The sequence below is a fragment of the Dermacentor silvarum genome, chromosome 1 (genome assembly GCF_013339745.2).
Source record: "Dermacentor silvarum isolate Dsil-2018 chromosome 1, BIME_Dsil_1.4, whole genome shotgun sequence".
Taxonomy (NCBI): Eukaryota; Metazoa; Arthropoda; class Arachnida; order Ixodida; family Ixodidae; genus Dermacentor; species Dermacentor silvarum.
This window is the reverse complement of record NC_051154.1, coordinates 419,316,133-419,333,292: the sequence shown is the minus strand read 5'-3', so window position 1 is coordinate 419,333,292 and position 17,160 is coordinate 419,316,133. Positions and strand designations below refer to the sequence as shown.

At 49.1% G+C, this 17,160-nt stretch overlaps 1 protein-coding gene across 3 annotated transcripts in view; it reads right to left on the bottom strand.

Moving 5' to 3' along the window:
- LOC119437611 (probable medium-chain specific acyl-CoA dehydrogenase, mitochondrial) overlaps positions 1–17,160 on the bottom strand; it is a 241,958-nt gene that overhangs the window by 95,770 nt on the left and 129,028 nt on the right. For all 3 annotated transcript variants that reach the window (XM_037704610.2, XM_049660744.1, XM_037704609.2), the window contains exons 8-9: positions 4,472–4,580; positions 1,409–1,480 (exon numbers count right to left, since the gene is read on the bottom strand). In XM_037704610.2, coding sequence (XP_037560538.1) covers positions 1,409–1,480; positions 4,472–4,580 — 181 coding nt within the window. The remainder of the gene's footprint in view (positions 1–1,408; positions 1,481–4,471; positions 4,581–17,160) is intronic.

Below are 17,160 nucleotides of genomic sequence, written 5' to 3'. Positions count from 1 at the left end.
AGCTGACTGCGTCAACGCACTTTCCCACTAGGCTAGTGCACATAAATGAGGAGCATTTCAGATAGCAATTAGAGAGTAATGCCACAATAGAGTGCCTTAAACAGTGCTTGCCACCTAAACGTACTGTGAAAAAGTATGCCCTGAAGACCCAAGCTCATTTCATGGCTCAGGAGAGGCAAAAATCTGAGTCACTTTTCGTTAATAAAATCAAAGAGCTATAAATGCAATATAAATTTAATTTCAATTTTATCAATTAGAACTACAATGATCACAGGGATGACCATACAGGGTTCTAAAAATACTAGGCTGAATTTTTCCACTTAAAATAACATAATGCAACATGTTTTGCAGTACTAGATTTACTAGTCCTGCGAGAGCATTCAGTAAAATTTATGAAAATCGGCAAACATTGTTTTTTTAAATGCCCTTAAAATTGGTCAATTTTAGCTACTTCTGCAATTTTGCCGTTTTCGGGATTTTATTACGAAGTAAATACGTAATACTGCTGCACATCCTTTTTTTTTTTCATTCATTTGCAAGAAACTATTTCAAGATTTGTCAGAAAATTTCTTCAGCTTCGTCGCCTTAGCTAAAATGGCCCCACAAAGCCACTCATTTTGGGGTCAGTGCAAGGCGCTTGCTCAAAAAGCAATTCGACATTTAAAAAAAACAAAAAAAAAAAAACAATGAGGGCAACGTAAGTAAGCTTCCTTGGGCCAGTTGTTAAAATAGTTTAAAATTACCCAAAAAATGTATGGTGGTGTACAATGTTTTGGTTTTGGAGCGATAGGTCGTCAAACTTGATAAATCTGCAAGTTGCAAAAATGGTCTTCTCCACTTTTAGCGAATTGCAAAATTTTTTTCGCGAAATCCACGCTGCGTCTTGCAAAACAAAGGTTGATTGCTTTGTAGACATTGGCCCACCTCGTAAAAAAAACAAAAAATAATTGGAATCCCCCCTCCTTAAGCTTATCCTTGTCTGAAACACACCCTACTATGAACATTTGATTTATACTTTGTTTAGGAGCTCCAATGTCATCTTTAATGTTACTTTTCTACTTTGAACCCAAAATGTGGGCCTGTTTGATTAGGGGTGAATTGTGGAAAATACTGCCAAATGAATCATGCATCAGTATTTTTACTGCCTCTTGTTTAATTTGAACCGCAAGATAATTGAACCGATTTGATCAGTCCCATCAGGGTTGAACGGAAGTCGACTACATTCTGTAATGAGTGGTTCTTTTGCTTTTGTTTTGTTGAGTGAGCAACGTGCAAGAGTTAGTCTACAGACACTGCTTGATTGTACGCATTTGTCCAACTAATGATTTTTCTTGCCACTTATGGGCAGCCCAAAAGAAGCCATACAGTAAGTTATGACAACAAAGTCGAAGAAATTGTTCGGGCTCACCTCCTCGGGGACGACAACATCTTCAAAGGTGACTCCACGAGTGTCGGATGCCCTCTGGCCCATGTTCCACTCCTGCACAGGGCAACTTGAGTTTTGAAGGCTCCTTATTCGCTGCTCATCTCAAGTCAACTAACCTCATTTGAATATCATTACAGCAGTACCTATGCATCCTCAACCTCTAGCCAAAAACTTGTATTTAAAACAAGTTTCTCAGTGTGTGCCATAAAGAAATACTCAGTGCTCTATATTTTACCACACAAATTTTGATAGACTCAAAACGCTGGCCCACATGGCGGCTGGTGCTCCACCGGTGGCCACTGGGGACACCGAGCTGATGCATTCTGACTGCCTTTGGCCTCCCAGTGAACCCAGCATTCACCATGCAGGCCCGATTATCACGTTTGAACTGCTGAATATTGTACAGACAATATCACTATCACCTATTGCAATATCACTATCACCTATTGCAATATCACTATCACTTACAGAGTCAGTGATAGTATAACGGCTTTACAATAATCACAGCGCAATATAATTAGAGCAAATGTAGTAGAACCTCCTTGATACATTTAGGAAAACATGCAAAAAGAAAGCGTACTAACCAAGACAAAGCACGATCCGAAGTAACTAAAAAAACATTGAAAGATTCAATTGCAGTTGACATCTGCGCAATGACAAGCGACACGCAAATGGGGCACGAGACACCAATGCGCATCGAGCTGGTGTGGCTCCGGCGACCCGAGAGGGATTTTGTTGTTTTCCCATCGTGTAGTGTTTCAAAATTAAATCCAGCTGGTGGGCAGCACCGGAGCGAAACGTGACATCATGCCACAGTGAATGTGCTTGTCGCTTGCTGAAAACATGCAGTACGCTTCCAAAGGCACCACACCCCCCCACCCTGCGCTGTGATGGCGGGTGGCTCTCAATCGTGCGCGCCTTGCGTCTTTGCTTGTTTGCATGGGATCTGGCGGCCAGTAAATGTATCACACGATCACAGTTTGGCAATGTACTGAAAATTGGTGCCAAAAGACTAGGTTTTCCAGAAACGTATTAACCAATAAAGATAAGCGTAACTCAATTGGGTCACTTTTTGTGTTCACTATCGCCAACATTGGTGCTGGGAATTCGTACGAAATGGGATCATATCAACGACGTTCTACTGTGGTATGGAGTGTCTTTACGAATACATCATTTTATAATCAGTAGAATTCAGTTAACATACCTCCATTAATGTGTTTAACTTAATCCCAACTGAGAGTCCCAGCCGTACATTTCTATGAGCTAAAAATTTCATTACTTCTATCCTGAAATTCGCCCTCACATGATAACTTGACTAGGCAGCATGCATACGCCTGAAAAAAAGTAAACATCACTGGGTGGGAAATATTAGAGGCAAAAACTGCTCCAGCAAAAGGTAAAAAAAGCCCTGACGTTTGGGGATGGCCGAAGAGATGCTCCTGTTGCTCCTCTCCGGAGCGTAGCGCACGTCGGAAGGAGCATCCCCATCGATGAATTGACGTTGCCAGGCGTATGTTGAAAGTGCGATGACTTCTTGCCGGGCTAGTCTCGGTGCCAATCACAGAGGCACCATCAAAATCGATTACAGTAGAACCCCGCTGTTACGTTCACGGGTGCTGCGTTTTGCCGGCTGTTACGTCGTTTTCGGCCGGTCCCGGCATAGCTCCCATAGAACCCAATGCATTGGTAATCCCACTGTTACGTCGCAACTGTGGGACCGTTCCCGCATCATACGTGCGAACTGCCACACCGCGCCGGCCCGAGCGGCCATTTTGACTTTTCATGTCGCTTGGCTTAGTTGCTTGACGATGGCACTGGCCGCCCAAAGTGCTGGGGGCGACAGTTATTACATATGCTGACGTATTTTCGGTTTCCGCCAGCAAAAGTATGGCCTTTGATATCCGCTTTTGCTATCTAAAGATGATGTCTATGACGCATTGCGGTCCTAAAATTGGTTTTGGCTCATAGATGTTCCGTATAAAGTCCAAGGGCGATAACGCCGTCGCCGCGCGCCGTATGCTTTCTTTCGCGCACGAGACGCAATCATCGGCTCCCCTAGCACGATTTCACTCGCACATACAGCATACGTCGCCGCACGCCGTATCCTGTATGTGCGAGTGAAAGCATGCAAGAGAAGCCGTGCGGCTGTATGCTGAATGTGCGAGTGAAAGCGAGCGAGGGGAGCCGACGACCGCGTCTCGCGCGCGAAAGAAAAGCAGGGAGGAAGAGCGCCTCCTTCCGTTGCGCTCGAGGCACCAGCGAGGGAGCGAGGGGGGGGGGGGGGGGATAGCGGGCAGCGTTGTGCTCTGGCATCATACTGCGCGGCGGCGCGCGGTCCTGCGGGTCGTATCTTGAAAGCGATCTGCGTGGGGGCAGATTCTACGCAGTGTAGGTGCGTCTGCGGCTCGTAGCTTTGTGCGTGCTGCGTGTTCTCGACGCTCAGTTTGGGTTGAAGCGATAGACAACAGCACGAAGTTCACTTCGCTCGCTTCTGCAGCGGCGCTTAACTGCGCGTGTCCGCGCTCATTGAGTGTGATGTGTTCATGTTTGCCTGTGGGCGCTGACACCATGTTTGTTAATTAGTTAATAACCAAATGTTTACAAGTTTATACAGACTATAAAACTATTCTTACTTTGTATAGCTCATCGCAATCGATACTTCGGCTGTCGGGCGAAACTACTTTTTGTCGCACGTAAGAATTAAAATAATATTGTGTGCAGTTCAACACTACTCCCATTTCTCAATTTTTCCTGTTTCCTGGCTCTTGCGTTTCCGGCTCTTACATTTTTTTTTACGGTCCCGTGAAAAACGTAACAGCGGGGTTCTACTGTACATGCTTCTGGCAGTCAAGCAGACAGGAGCTTAAAGGATGCTTCAGCCACTTCAGTCACCCCCTAAAAAGGGACCAAACCGGTGCTGAAATGTCAGGACATTTTCTACCTTTGGCTGGAGAAGCTTTCACTTTAATAATTCTCTTTTGTAAGCAAATAGATCGTATAAAACCCCGCCCACAACAGAGGGGTCAATGAAGTGAAAGGTCTTGCCTTGCGACCTGGTGTGACTCCCGGAGTGTCACGATCCACAATGAATGCTGTGAAAGCCTTCGAGGCGGGACACTTGGGGTCCGGGTTGGAACGTGCAAGCACAAAGTACCTGCACACAGTTTCTCAACTCTCATCACGATCCCTGCGAAACTGAATCCCCTAGCACTGAGAGAGAAGCATACACTCAACTTTTGTGAAAGAATACACTCTGCTGTAATGCACACATTTTCTTGTAAGCAACTATCTGTCCCCTGCAAACAAGAGTTCTACTAAAAGAACATGTGTCAAGAGTCAACCCTGCTAGAACAATGCAAAACAACTTTTCACGGGGCTAACTGTTGCATAACTGCTGAAAAGAATACCAATGTAAAATATTGCAAATCAGTTCCTTGGAAGCTTGCAAGGTGTTGGCAGAATTACAAAAGGGAAAGATTGTCATCCACCCAACCATAGCCAAAGTAGCAAAGGAAACTGCGACCTGGATAGCTCAGATGATAGAGCGACTGCCTCACAAATGCATTGCTCCTGGCTTCGATTCATGGACCAGCAAGAATGTTTCTTCTACTGTAATGCTTTATTTTCTGAGAAACCAGTACACTAAAAGCTTGTTAATTCGACACCTGTTAATTTGGATAATTTGGATCGGTATTTTGGTGCTTGAAAAAAAGTGCAGGTTAGTCTATGCAACCAAATGGTCGTTAGTTTGGCAGAATTTGCATGCGCACCAGATAATTCAGACAAATGCTGACGACTGCCGCTGCATGAAAGCAAAGGTGGCGCTAGCACTTTGTTGAGTGAAATTGAAATGCGGGATGGTTCGCCATGCCATATCATCAGTAGGTGAGGCGACTGCAGCGTCACTGAGCTTTTCCTTTTCTCTTGTTCTCCTCACTCCCCTGCGCCATTTTCCCGTTGTAGGATCTGCATTGTCTGTTTTCTTTTCAGAGCGCAGCTCTTAGGCTGCGTCGGCCTCCCTCGTAATCAAGCGAAGGATGAAAGAGTGAACGCAGAGTGCAGCGAGGGACGGCACGAGGAGACATGCTCAAGAGCGGCGACCATGCACTATGGAGTGCCGGTGTGAGACCCACTGCACATGCGCTGCTTCGCCTACACCCATGCTTTCTTTGTGAACAATGAGGTGGAAATGCTTCGTCTGCCACTGCTGCTAAACGTGCTGCCCAAACAAAGGCCAGTGCCGAGAGGACCCTGTCGTTCAGAATCAAATTCTTTGCCACAATATATCGCAAATTCGAAACACCTAAACAGCTGCACTCAAAGTTCGCATTAGGGAGTATTGTGATCGTTGGTGAATTTTTTCACTGTTGCCCTGTTGAGCATGCCATGTCACAGAAGGCAACGCCGGCAAAGCGACAGAAGTATGTGGCCAAGGACTTGGCAACTAAAGTCAAAATCTTGCAAGTGTTGAAGAATGGTGCATCGCAGCAAGACATCATGAAAAGGTACAACGAGGAGAGAAGCTCTTTGTGAAAAAGGAACAACCGATTCAAGAGGCATGCTTCCAGAGAGCGGCTGTGAACCTCGGCTGGCTTTGTTTGGGTGGGACTGTCGCATTTGCCTTTGAGTGGACAAATGACACAAGCGGAGAAGTCGATGACGAACATCGATTCATTCAAGGCTTGCCAAGGCTGGTTCCGATCGTCTTCAGAAGAGTGTGTGGTGTTGATGAAAATGTGACAACCAAGTGGAGAAGCGTGCAGCTGCTTCAGCAATTCGCTGCACATCACCCAAGTGATGCGTTCAATTCCTTCATGACGGCACTCTTTTTCAAGGCTCTTCCGGACAAGACGGTGACCTTCAAAGGTGACCCGTGCATCGGTGCCAAAAAGTGCACGCACAGAATGCAACTAGTGTTCAGATTTGGGCGAGCTGGTACTGCATTCTCGGACATTCACTGTGCCTACCTTCACAGGAAGTACGATTTATTGACCAGTGAATGAAAGAATTGCAGATATTTTGTGACTTATGATGGTGCGGTCCTCTCTCGGTGTGACGTTTTATGACGTGTTATGACAATACTGTGCGATGCTTTCTCGTGGCTATATATTTCGTGCAATCTGCCAATAACACCAGTTGGAAGTCAGCGCTCTGTTACTTCTTTTGGCCGGCCCGGCTGTTCTGCTGCACCAGTTTGAGAAAGCAATGAATAACTGGGCTTCTTGCCACCAATATGACTAGGGCGGAGCCTTTGTAGTCATCGGGAAGGCTCAAAACCCACACTGTTTCAAAAATATCAGAAGCTTTCCTTTCCAATACCAGGCAAGCAGGAAGGCCTCCGACATTTCTCGAGGCTGGCTGCAGAAATTGAACAGACAGTTCTCTTCCTAGGGGCACAAAATAATAATGGTGGTCGACAACTGCAGTGCATATAACTCCATGATCCAAGTGAAAAGCATCAAAGTAGTTTTGATACTACTGCTCTTCAACCCATGGACCAGGATACCATTCAGTATGTGAAATCTAAATACTAAAGAGAACTGCTAGAGCAGATGCTTTTGTGCTTCCAAGTTGGGGAGCGATATGAAGTGCACCTTCTTAGCGCGGTGCACATCATTACCCACGTGTGGAAGAACACACCTCTACATGTTATCGCCAACAGCAGTTTTGTTAGGATGCGGCAGTAGCCAAAGAGGGGAGTCGAGCGACTGCTTCAGCTTTGCCAACTGATGCAACACTTGCAGACTACATTGCGATTGACTATGGTGTCGCCACAGCAGGCAGACTAACCGACAAAACAATCATAAATGATTCTATGCGCTTCCAGGACATTCCAGGCTAATGCGAGGAGGAGGAGCAGCCGTGACCCTCAAGAGCGGAGGCGCTTTTTCAACTTTCGGCACTTGCGAGAACCCCTCAAAAGGACTCGTCGTGTCAGCTGGGAAAAAAGGTCCACAATGCTCCAGCTTCATTTTAATGCTGTTCATTCATTAATTCGGCATTTGGATAATTGCAGTCCCATGAGATGCGAATTAACAAGCTTTTACTGTGCGGGTTTCCTTTGGAGCTCTGGGCGGATGACAAATTTTCCTCTCACCAATGACGAACAAGACAAGCGAGTGCCCCACCAAAATATTTATTACTGAGAGGAATAACACACACACAGATGCATGCCAATGCAGAACACACAAAGGAGACAAGTAAATATTAATACACATTGTTTTTTTTTTTGTCCACCACCAATGCATGTGCTGAGATTTTCACGAACATCAGCCCACGAGGGTAAACACATCTTTCTGCCCATCACCTAACAAACATCTTCACCCGTATTCGTCCGCATGCCCCACCACCCGCCTCGCTACAATGTCCCGCTGTCAGGCATTCTGGCCACCACTTGACCATATTTTGCAACCTTCATGGGGAGACCGTCACTCTGAAATGGCTTCTACCCACCACCATCCCCAGGCAGAGCCCACCTGACCACTGCCACTTCTTGTCTACAAGGTGTGGAGCACAGTGGCATACCTTCCTTGTTTCTCACAGCCCTGTCAGTCGTGAACTTGGGCTGGCAGTGTTAATTCCTCGGTTTACCATCGAGTCTCGCATGGTCACATATTTCACGACTAGTAGAGCCCACACGTCCCTCCCAAGGACTATCTTTCTCCAGGCTACTCTTCAACCGTTGCAGCAGATGATCCGTGTACCACAGTTTGGTGCTTGCACAACTTCTCAAGCTTGGTATTCACTACCTCGTTGGCTGCACATACCTCTAAGTCGTCTTGCAAGAGCATTTGCTTGCACTCACCCCTGATGAGTGATAACCAGCGCAAAGTCATTTGTGGTTCCACCTATTGCTCCTCTTCATGTGATTCTTCCAGCTGTCTCACAATGCTTTCAACCACACTGCACCAACTTTATAGCGAAAATAAAAATGTCTTAATTCTAGGTGATATTAACATATTGACACGTATACATGTTTATCTTTCACCGGTGGCCGCTTTCCACCGGCTAACAAATGTTAAACGTGATCGCTCGGCGCAGGACGCGCCTGTATCGGAAGTTTCTAGAACGTTATCGATGCTTCTTTCCGTTGCCTGTTTTCACAGACGCTTATGTTATCTGATTGTATGACTGACGCGAATTGTCTAGAACTTTCTGGAAGACACTGTGGGTACCAGGGATTAATCTGGAACATTCGATGACTCATGTATAAAAGCCAGCGCCTTTCACCGCAGATCAGATTTTCAACGATCGCCGACTGTGTTCGCCGCTATCGTTGTGCTTTGAGTGTAGCTTGCTTTTGTGGGCACAGGTTCGCCCAATAAACAACCAGTTTCGTCATACACAGTTTTACGACTGTTTACTTCAGTGTCACTACTACGTGACATCTGGTGGAGGTGCTTTTGTGTCCATGCAGCGGATGCCCCCGAAAAGCCGTGATCCAAGCCCGAACCCCGAAGAGAGTACCAACGTCGTCCCGGAGCATCGAGCTAGCCTCAGGCTACAAAACCAACCCCCGGAGTACGGACTTCTTCCCGAGAAGACCAGGAAGTGCATGGCCACGACGACCGCATCAACCATGACAGCCTCAGTGCCGCCTACACCGATCGTGTTACAGCACCCCCGGGAGCCACCGACGTTCCGCGGATCAACATTTGAGGATCCGGAAAGCTGGCTGGAGAAATATGAAAGGGTCGCTGTATTTAACAACTGGAACAGCGACGACAAGTTGCGCCACGTCGTCTTCTCTTTGGAAGATTCTGCCAGGACGTGGTTCGAGAATCGGGAGTCGACCTTGACAACATGGGACCTGTTCCGCCACGGCTTCCTGCAGACCTTTACAAGCGTTGTGCGCAAGGAAAGAGTCGAAGTTCTCCTAGAAGCCCGGGTACAGCTGCCCAACGAGAACATCACGATTTTCACGGACGAGATGACTCGCCTGTTCAAGCACGCCGACCCCGACATGCCAGAAGAGAAAAAAGTTCGGTTCTTGATGAGGGGTGTCAAGCAAGAGCTCTTCGCGGGATTGATACGCAACCCGCCCAAGACTGTTGCTGAATTTATTTTCGAGGCCACAACCATTGAGAAGACGCTCGAAATGCGTACAAGGCAATATAACTGCCGAATGCTGGCCGCCAACAACATCGACGTTCAAGCACTTGGCAGCGATGACCTGCGCGAGACCATCAGAGCGGTCGTTCGTGAGAAACTGCAGAAGTTCTTCCCCAAGTCACAGCCTCAAGTGGCATCTATCGCCGACATCGTCAAAGAGGAAGTTCAACGCTCATTTGGAGTTCCCAATGTGCAGCCGCAATCGCCGCAACCCCAGTCGGAAGCGCTGACTTACGCCGCCATCGCCCGACGTCAAGGTCCCCCTCCGCGCTCGCGCCAGGGCCCCGTAATGCCGCAGTTCCGACGTCCACCACCGCCGCTGCCAGCACGCCCATTTGTCGCCCAGCGCAGCTACCCGAGAAAGACGGACATTTGGCGCGCCCCCGACCACCGCCCGCTCTGCTATCACTGCGGGGAAGCTGGTCATGTCTACCGCCGATGCCCATATCGCGAGATGGGCCTACGAGGGTTCGCTGTACGAGGTACCTCGCCGGAGCCCAGTGGCAACCACGACGACCCTCACGCTCGCCGTCACCAGGACGCTACTTGTCACCACAGTGCCGACCATACACTGGCCCAGCCAGGGGCCGGTCCGTGAGCCCCTATCCAGGAAACTAAAAGCAGCAACCGATGGAGGTGCGGTTGCTGTACGACGCAATGCCGAAGATCCTCCGCCGCCATCGAAGAATATTCGCGAACCATCACGTCGAGATATCAGCACGCCGCCTGGCAAGAGCCTTGACGACAACACTTCGTCGCCGAAAGAAGACCTGCTGATGCGACGTAGCAGCAGTGGAGCAAGCCGACGCAGCCGTGATCCGACGCCACGACTTAACCGCAACGCCAGACGATGGTCTACCGATCTAGACGTGCTAATCAATGGTCATAACGTCACCGCTCTCTTCGACACTGGAGCCGACTATTCCGTCTTCAGTGGACCGCTCGCCGCCTGGTTGAAGAAGGTGAAAACAATGCCCGCTTTCATCGGAGGGCCCGTGTGACTACCTATCGCAGACCCGCGCTTCTTTTGTGTATGTGCGTTTGTTACAAGATGGCGACGACGGACGAATTGAGAAGCGGAACGGCGAAACTTTGAGCTTTCGAACGATACCAAGGTGGTGGCGCTTGGTGGCGGGAAATACGAGATATGGCTCCGTGAACTGCGGTGATCTTGCGCGATTTAAAGCTGTTTTCTCGCCCTGCACACTGACGAATTAAAATTTTTCGGGCACTTTTAGTGCGTTTTCAGCCAAACCATTTTGATGCAGCATAGATTAGGCGTTGCAGATACCCAAATGCGTGGTTTTCAAAAATCTATTTTTCTCGCGAATTTCGCGATCTGATCTCCGCGTCCCCCTTTAATTTAGCTAGTTTTAATTGTGTTTCAATGATACGAATTTCAGCTAATACGAATATTTTTCGTGACCCCGTGAGATTCGTATCATCGAGATTCCACTGTATTACTGAATGACTGCCTGATGGGCACATGCAACGTACAGCGAAGAAGAATAGGTGTTTGTCGCTGTACACTACATGTGCCATTACGACGTACCAGCTCACCCAGCACCAAGTTCTGCTAATATTATTTGTTCAGGGAACGCCAAATGACAACAGGAGTGACTCTGCCTGTAACAACACCAAGAACCTTTATTGCTGTCTGCCCATTAAATATATACTTGTTGCAAGGAGCCGCCCCCTTGCTCTCAGTGCCACCTCGTAGCTGCGAACTCGAGCACAAGGCGACGACCACTACATACCAAGATAGCTACAGATTCAGCCTGCGCGGTGGTCTTACTGCACGACCGCATCGCATTCGCTTCCGTTCATCATGTTGAGGCGAACTTGCTTCCACAGGCAATCCCTGTATTTCAGGTAAGGGAAAAGTGGCCACAGGTCGCACAGGCGACGTGCAGGAAGAACTTTCCAGCGGCGTTCCTGGCATGAAGCTGCTGCCCGTCCTTGGATATTCTGGTCTGCTGAGAAAGACACCAGGTGGCGACGATTCCTCTGCAGTCTCAACCACATACGATTGAGGTCGCTGAGCAGGACATGACCGCTGCAACCAGCATCATTGGTCCACACGTCGTCCCCAAGTTTCAGAGGACCTGCACTGTGACGGCGATTGTAGTTTTTTGCCTGTTGCACCTTGGCCGCAGAATCCTGCGCCCCGAGTTCCTCGTCACTTGGCTCAGCAGAAATGCTCAGCAGAAATCATTCTGGCAGTCCCGGAAGGCAAGTTTGCAGTTTTTGTCCCATAAGTACGTGTGCTGGAGAGACAGCAGAAACTCAGGTGCATCTCGGTAAGCGAGAAGGGCCAGGTACGGATCGTAGCTTTTCTCAAGCAGGTCCTTCATGGTCAGCACCACGCACGCTGCCTCACCATTACTCTGAGGGTATCAAGGGCTGCTTGTCCCATGGCGGAATCTGTAAGAACGAGCGAACTCGGCGAAATCTTTGGAGGCGAAATGAGGTCCATTGTCTGTCCACACAGCATCTGGAATCCCGAAGCAGGCAAAACAACTCTTCACCGCAGCAATGACCGCCGGTGCTAACGTAGTCCCCAGCGTGACTATTTCAGGGAACTTGGAGTAGTAATCGATAATCAGGACATAGTCGCGTCCATTAAACTGAAACAGGTCCATTCCCAGGCGTTTCCGCGGCCTTTCCGGTGTGGGAGTTGGCATCGACTGGCGGTAGCCTTGACCTTATCTGGATCCGGTGAAATTCCATGTGCGTTCCCGACAACTCCCAGGAACTTGACTAAAGACACTCGGAACAGGCATTTCTTTTCGTTGAGAAAGATGCCTACTTGATGTAGGCGAGCCAGGCGAGCTAGGCATTGGTCAAGCTCTTGGTGTTCCCGACTGAAGACTAGTGTATCACCTATCATATTGGCGACTCCGGTAGTGCCTTCGAGTAGTCGTGACATGAAGCGTTAAAAATATTCAGGCGCTGTCACGATGCCCAAGGGAAGACATCTGTAGCAATAGCGGCCAAAAGGAGCGATGAACCTTGTAAGTTATTCGCTTTCACGACTTAGTTTTATTTGGTGGAAGCTGGATCTTGCATCGAGCTTGGAAAAGACTCGTGCCCCACCAAGCTGGCCTAACATGACTTCAACTGTTGGCAGAATGTAGTCTTCCCGCAGGATGACCTTGTTAAGCTTTGTCAAGCCGACACAGAGCCTGTACCCGCCTGATGGGTTCGGCACAACGACAACCCGAACAGTATGCAGTTGGCGTGTCGACTTTTCGGATGATCCCTTGGGTTTCCATGTCTTCCAGTTCCTTCTTCACATGCTCGAGCAAAGGAAGGGGTATTCGTCTTGAAACACTCAGTGAAAAGAGACGAGCATCCAGAGAAAGGTGGATGTGGAATTCCTCTTGCACCTCCCCCAGTCCACGATACACTTTGGCCCAAGTTGACGGAATGCTCTTGATCAAGTTCAAGAATTTAACGGCGCCCAAGTTTTCAATTGCCGGTAGTCCCAGATGTGTCGTCTGATTCTTGACAACATAGTGTCTGCACAGTCACCCTCTGATAGGCCACTCAAAAGTGGCAATGAAAGCTCCCAGCATGTGCAACCTTAGATTTGCAGGACCGGATACCTCGGCTTCCACTTCATTCAACACGACAGGCAATCCCGGAAAAGAAGGCGAAACTACCATTACTTCTTCTCCCGAGTCTATTTTGAACTGTGCAAGGCAGCCATTCAAGCGTACGTCAGTGTACCTTGCCCGAAGCGTACCAAGTGCATGAAGTTCGACAGAACCCAACAGCTCTTTCCGCTTCTTGGCCTTTCAAACGTCAGCAAAGTGACCTTGATTCTTGCAGAAATTGCACGTAGCCTTACGAGCAGGGCATTCGTTCCTTGGGTGGAGACAGCGGCCGCAGTAACCACAAGTTGATTGAGTTGGCTGCGTTCACTTGCCACAGCATGGCAATGTGCCTGGCGCTATCTTCTTGCAATTTTCCGCGTCGACGTTTAAGCTGTAGAAAGCTGCACTCTCGCGGAAGCTTGCGTGTTGAGATGGTCTTTCTTGGCTTCCTCGTGCACACGCGTTTGGCACAGCACTTATTTGGCGAAAAGTTTCGTACATCGGCACAACTGGTCAGATAGCTTTTCGTCCCGCAATCCCCCAACGAACTTGTCACTAACAAGGCGGTCTTTAAAATCGCAGTTTTTGTACCCACAACGCTTGACAAGATTACGAAGCGGCGTAAAAAATTCATCGACTGGCTCCCCTTGCTGTTGCATTCGGCGATGAAATCGGCGGCTTTCATAAATTTCGTTGACTGGGTGCAATAAATGCGACACTAGCTTAGCCCTGACATCAGCAAACGAGAGGGTTTCCGGAGCTGACGTTCCCAGTGACGACAAGGTGCTGCATGCTTGAGGCCCCATACAATACAAAAGTGTGCGCCCTTGCACCTCATACGTGGATGTGTTGAAACCGGCGGTGAAGGCTCGTACGTCGCTAGCCATGTCGGCCACTTCCCAGGGCTTGTGAAGGTACAGTGGAACCTCGATGATACGAATCTCACGGGGTCACGAAAAATATTCGTATTAGCCAAAATTCGTATCATCGAAACACAATTAAAACTAGCTAAATTAAAGAATCAGAGGTGAACTCACTCAGGCACATGCACGTCAAAAGCATTTACAGTATAGATCACTTATAACGTAACCGTTTATAGTGAAGAACTGGCTACAATGCGGCCTTTTCCGGCTCCCGTTTACCCTCCCATAGAACTCCATGTATACGCATACCACTTACAGTGCAGTCGCGTGCGACGAAATACTGGTTATAATGCGGCTTCCGCGGTAAAATCTCGCCGACAAGGGCGGTAGCGAGCACGCTTCTCAACGAGGTGCGCCCACCGATGGGAGAGGAGATCAACGAGGGCGATGCGGAGGAGGAGCATGAGACGTGGAGCATGAGTCCAAGGGCGATAAAATCGTCACTGCGCGCCGTATGTGCCAGTAAAAGTGCGCGGGGGATGCGCGCCTTCACGGAGAGCGAACGCACAGCGGAGAGAAAACGCGACTTCCGTGGCGCGAGAGGCCGTGGGTAATAAGGGAGGGAGGGGGAGGCGGGCGTGGCGACGCTGTGCTACGTCACCAAATACGTATCTTGCAACCAAGCGCAAGGGTAACTGGCGACGCAATCTCCCACGCGAAAGGAGCAAAGCGGGAAGGTAGCGCGGGAGGGAGGGAGTTGGGGGGGGGGGAGGGCTTTTACTCTGCCAACAAATGCGTTCTTCTACTTTGCGCCTGTGACGGCTGTTGGTGTTGTCGCCCGCACCGTATCTTGAAAGCGATCTCCACACGGCTCTGACATTTGTATGCGCCGTGCTTACGCCGCTCTGTTTCCGTTGAAGCGATAGACCGCGGCGGCCGCGCGTGGGGAAGAGCGGCCGCCGCAGCGAGCGAAGAGACAAAAGGAAAAGCACAAAAGCAACAAAAGCGCCGCCGCTTCAAACTCTTGGCGCCCAGTCGCGGCTTCCGCGCTGTCCGGCGCCGCGTCCGCACCTCCGCACCAAAAGAGAAAGGGAAAACGCACGTGACTGCTCGCTGTTCTCTTTCGCGGCCGTCGGTGGGGCGGCGTTTATTCGTATCAACCGACGCGGGTCGAAAATTGATTAGTAACAACCGTTCTCTAACGCGTTGCAAAGTAATGGGGCTCGGCCGGGACCTCAGAAAAATTCGTATCATCCGGAAATTCGTATTAGCCGTGATCGTATCATCGAGATTCCACTGTAAACGGTGGCGGGAGCTGGAGTCTGGGCATTCCGACACACAGGATGTTGATCTTAGTACAGTGGAACCTCACGATACGATTCTGCGTAATATATTTTTCGGGATGATACGTTGTTTTTTTTTTCTTTTCCCGAGCAATGTGCAATGTATTTTCGTTGATACGATCGCGTCTCTGCCTGAAATTAGATGATACGACTGCAAACTGGTATTTCGGAGTAGCTTTATATTCAAGTCCACTAGATTAAATTACATTTCAACCACCCACGAACAACCTGTTAAGGGCCGGCGACACTAGCGGAAAAACGCGCGTTGCACGCCACTAAAGCTGCCGCGAAGCGGGTTTTTCGTGCCGTGGGAGGGATCGGTCCTGGACCGATTAAACCTTTAGCACACCCCGGCGGTAAACGAGCCGCGAGCGAAGCAGACCAATGAAACTGGTGCACCCTGCCGACCACTATTTTCAAGCTCGTCGTATCGGCTGCTCGTGTCAGCGGTGCTTCTACGGTGCTGCTGTGTTTCGGAATTCTTGGCCCTGTGGTGCCGTGACCTCCACAGCTATGTCAAGGAAACGCAAGGCGCTGACTTTTAAAGAAAAACTCGATATCATCTACAAGTTCGAAGAAAACTCAAAGAGGAAGGGTGTGGATCTGGCAAGCGAACTTGGTTTGCCGGTTTTAACGCCGAGCATCATCATCGGCAAGCATGAAAAAATTCGCAGAAATGTGCAAGTCTTCGGTGCCAGCGTAAAGCAAATAAAAAATGCGCAGCATGGACAACTGAAAGGTTTAAGGAAACGAGAGCGGCAGGTGTTAACATCTACGGCAGAGTTTTACAGGAGAAGGCCGACGATATCGCGCGGTCCTTGGGTATCGAAGGAAACGGCAGCTTCGTTTTTTAACTTTCAAGAGAACTTGTTTACAGACTTGGAAAAAAAGAAAGTTCAGCGAGAAATGAGGAGCTATATTAAAATTGCTTAACCCTTTCACTGCCGGGTTTTTTTCCGACTGCACCTCACCCCCTGCCGGGTATTTTTTTTTTTTCATGTTGGTTCAGTAGAAATTTCATGGTAGTAATGCACCATGATACTCCACAGACATGTGAAAAGAGAAGCACAGAGAGAAGCAACGGCGGAGGCCCAGTCCGCCCAACTTCCCGATAATGGCAGAAAACGAAACTTCAGGGAGCTAAGCTGGCGCCGGGCCGGCGGGTGCGCACGGTGACAGTCGAAGGTGGGGGAGCTACGAGGGAGTTGAGAAGGAGGGCGGGAGGAGCCACCAAAGCGACGACGTAGCCAAGGCCAAATTCGCTTCTCTGCCGCCCTCCTCCCTGAAGTTCTGTGTGTTTAGGTTACCTCTCCATAGATGGCGGGACATGAACGTATTTTTGAGCGTACATGAACGCTGACCAGAAAACTGTCAATCAAATATTTGCACTGCAGGAGGGGTGCAAACCAGGAAACAGCGGTTAAGAAAAAGGTTAAGGAAACAGAGAGGGGTCTGTGGAAAACAGGGATGCAGACGAAATCAGCACTGGGAACATACCGAACTTTCAAGCAAGAAATTGCCAAAGAAAATATCTACGATAATTCTAGGGGAAGCTCTTTGTTGTTTGAAGCCAGGACGGGAGTATTGCGGACTAAGATGTACCGAGTCAAGTACCAAGGTATAGACACGTTATAGAGGCTAGAAGGGTTCTCCTAGTGTCAGGAGCGGGCGCTCTTTCCCAAAGCGCAGGAGAAATCAGTTTGGATGTTGGCGGCGTAGTTCGAAGAGGGCGCTACGCTCCGGTGGCGGGTCACGCATGGAGCCGAAGAAACGCAGACCTATGCGCAGGCACAAGTCGTCGACAGTTTTGCGTAGCA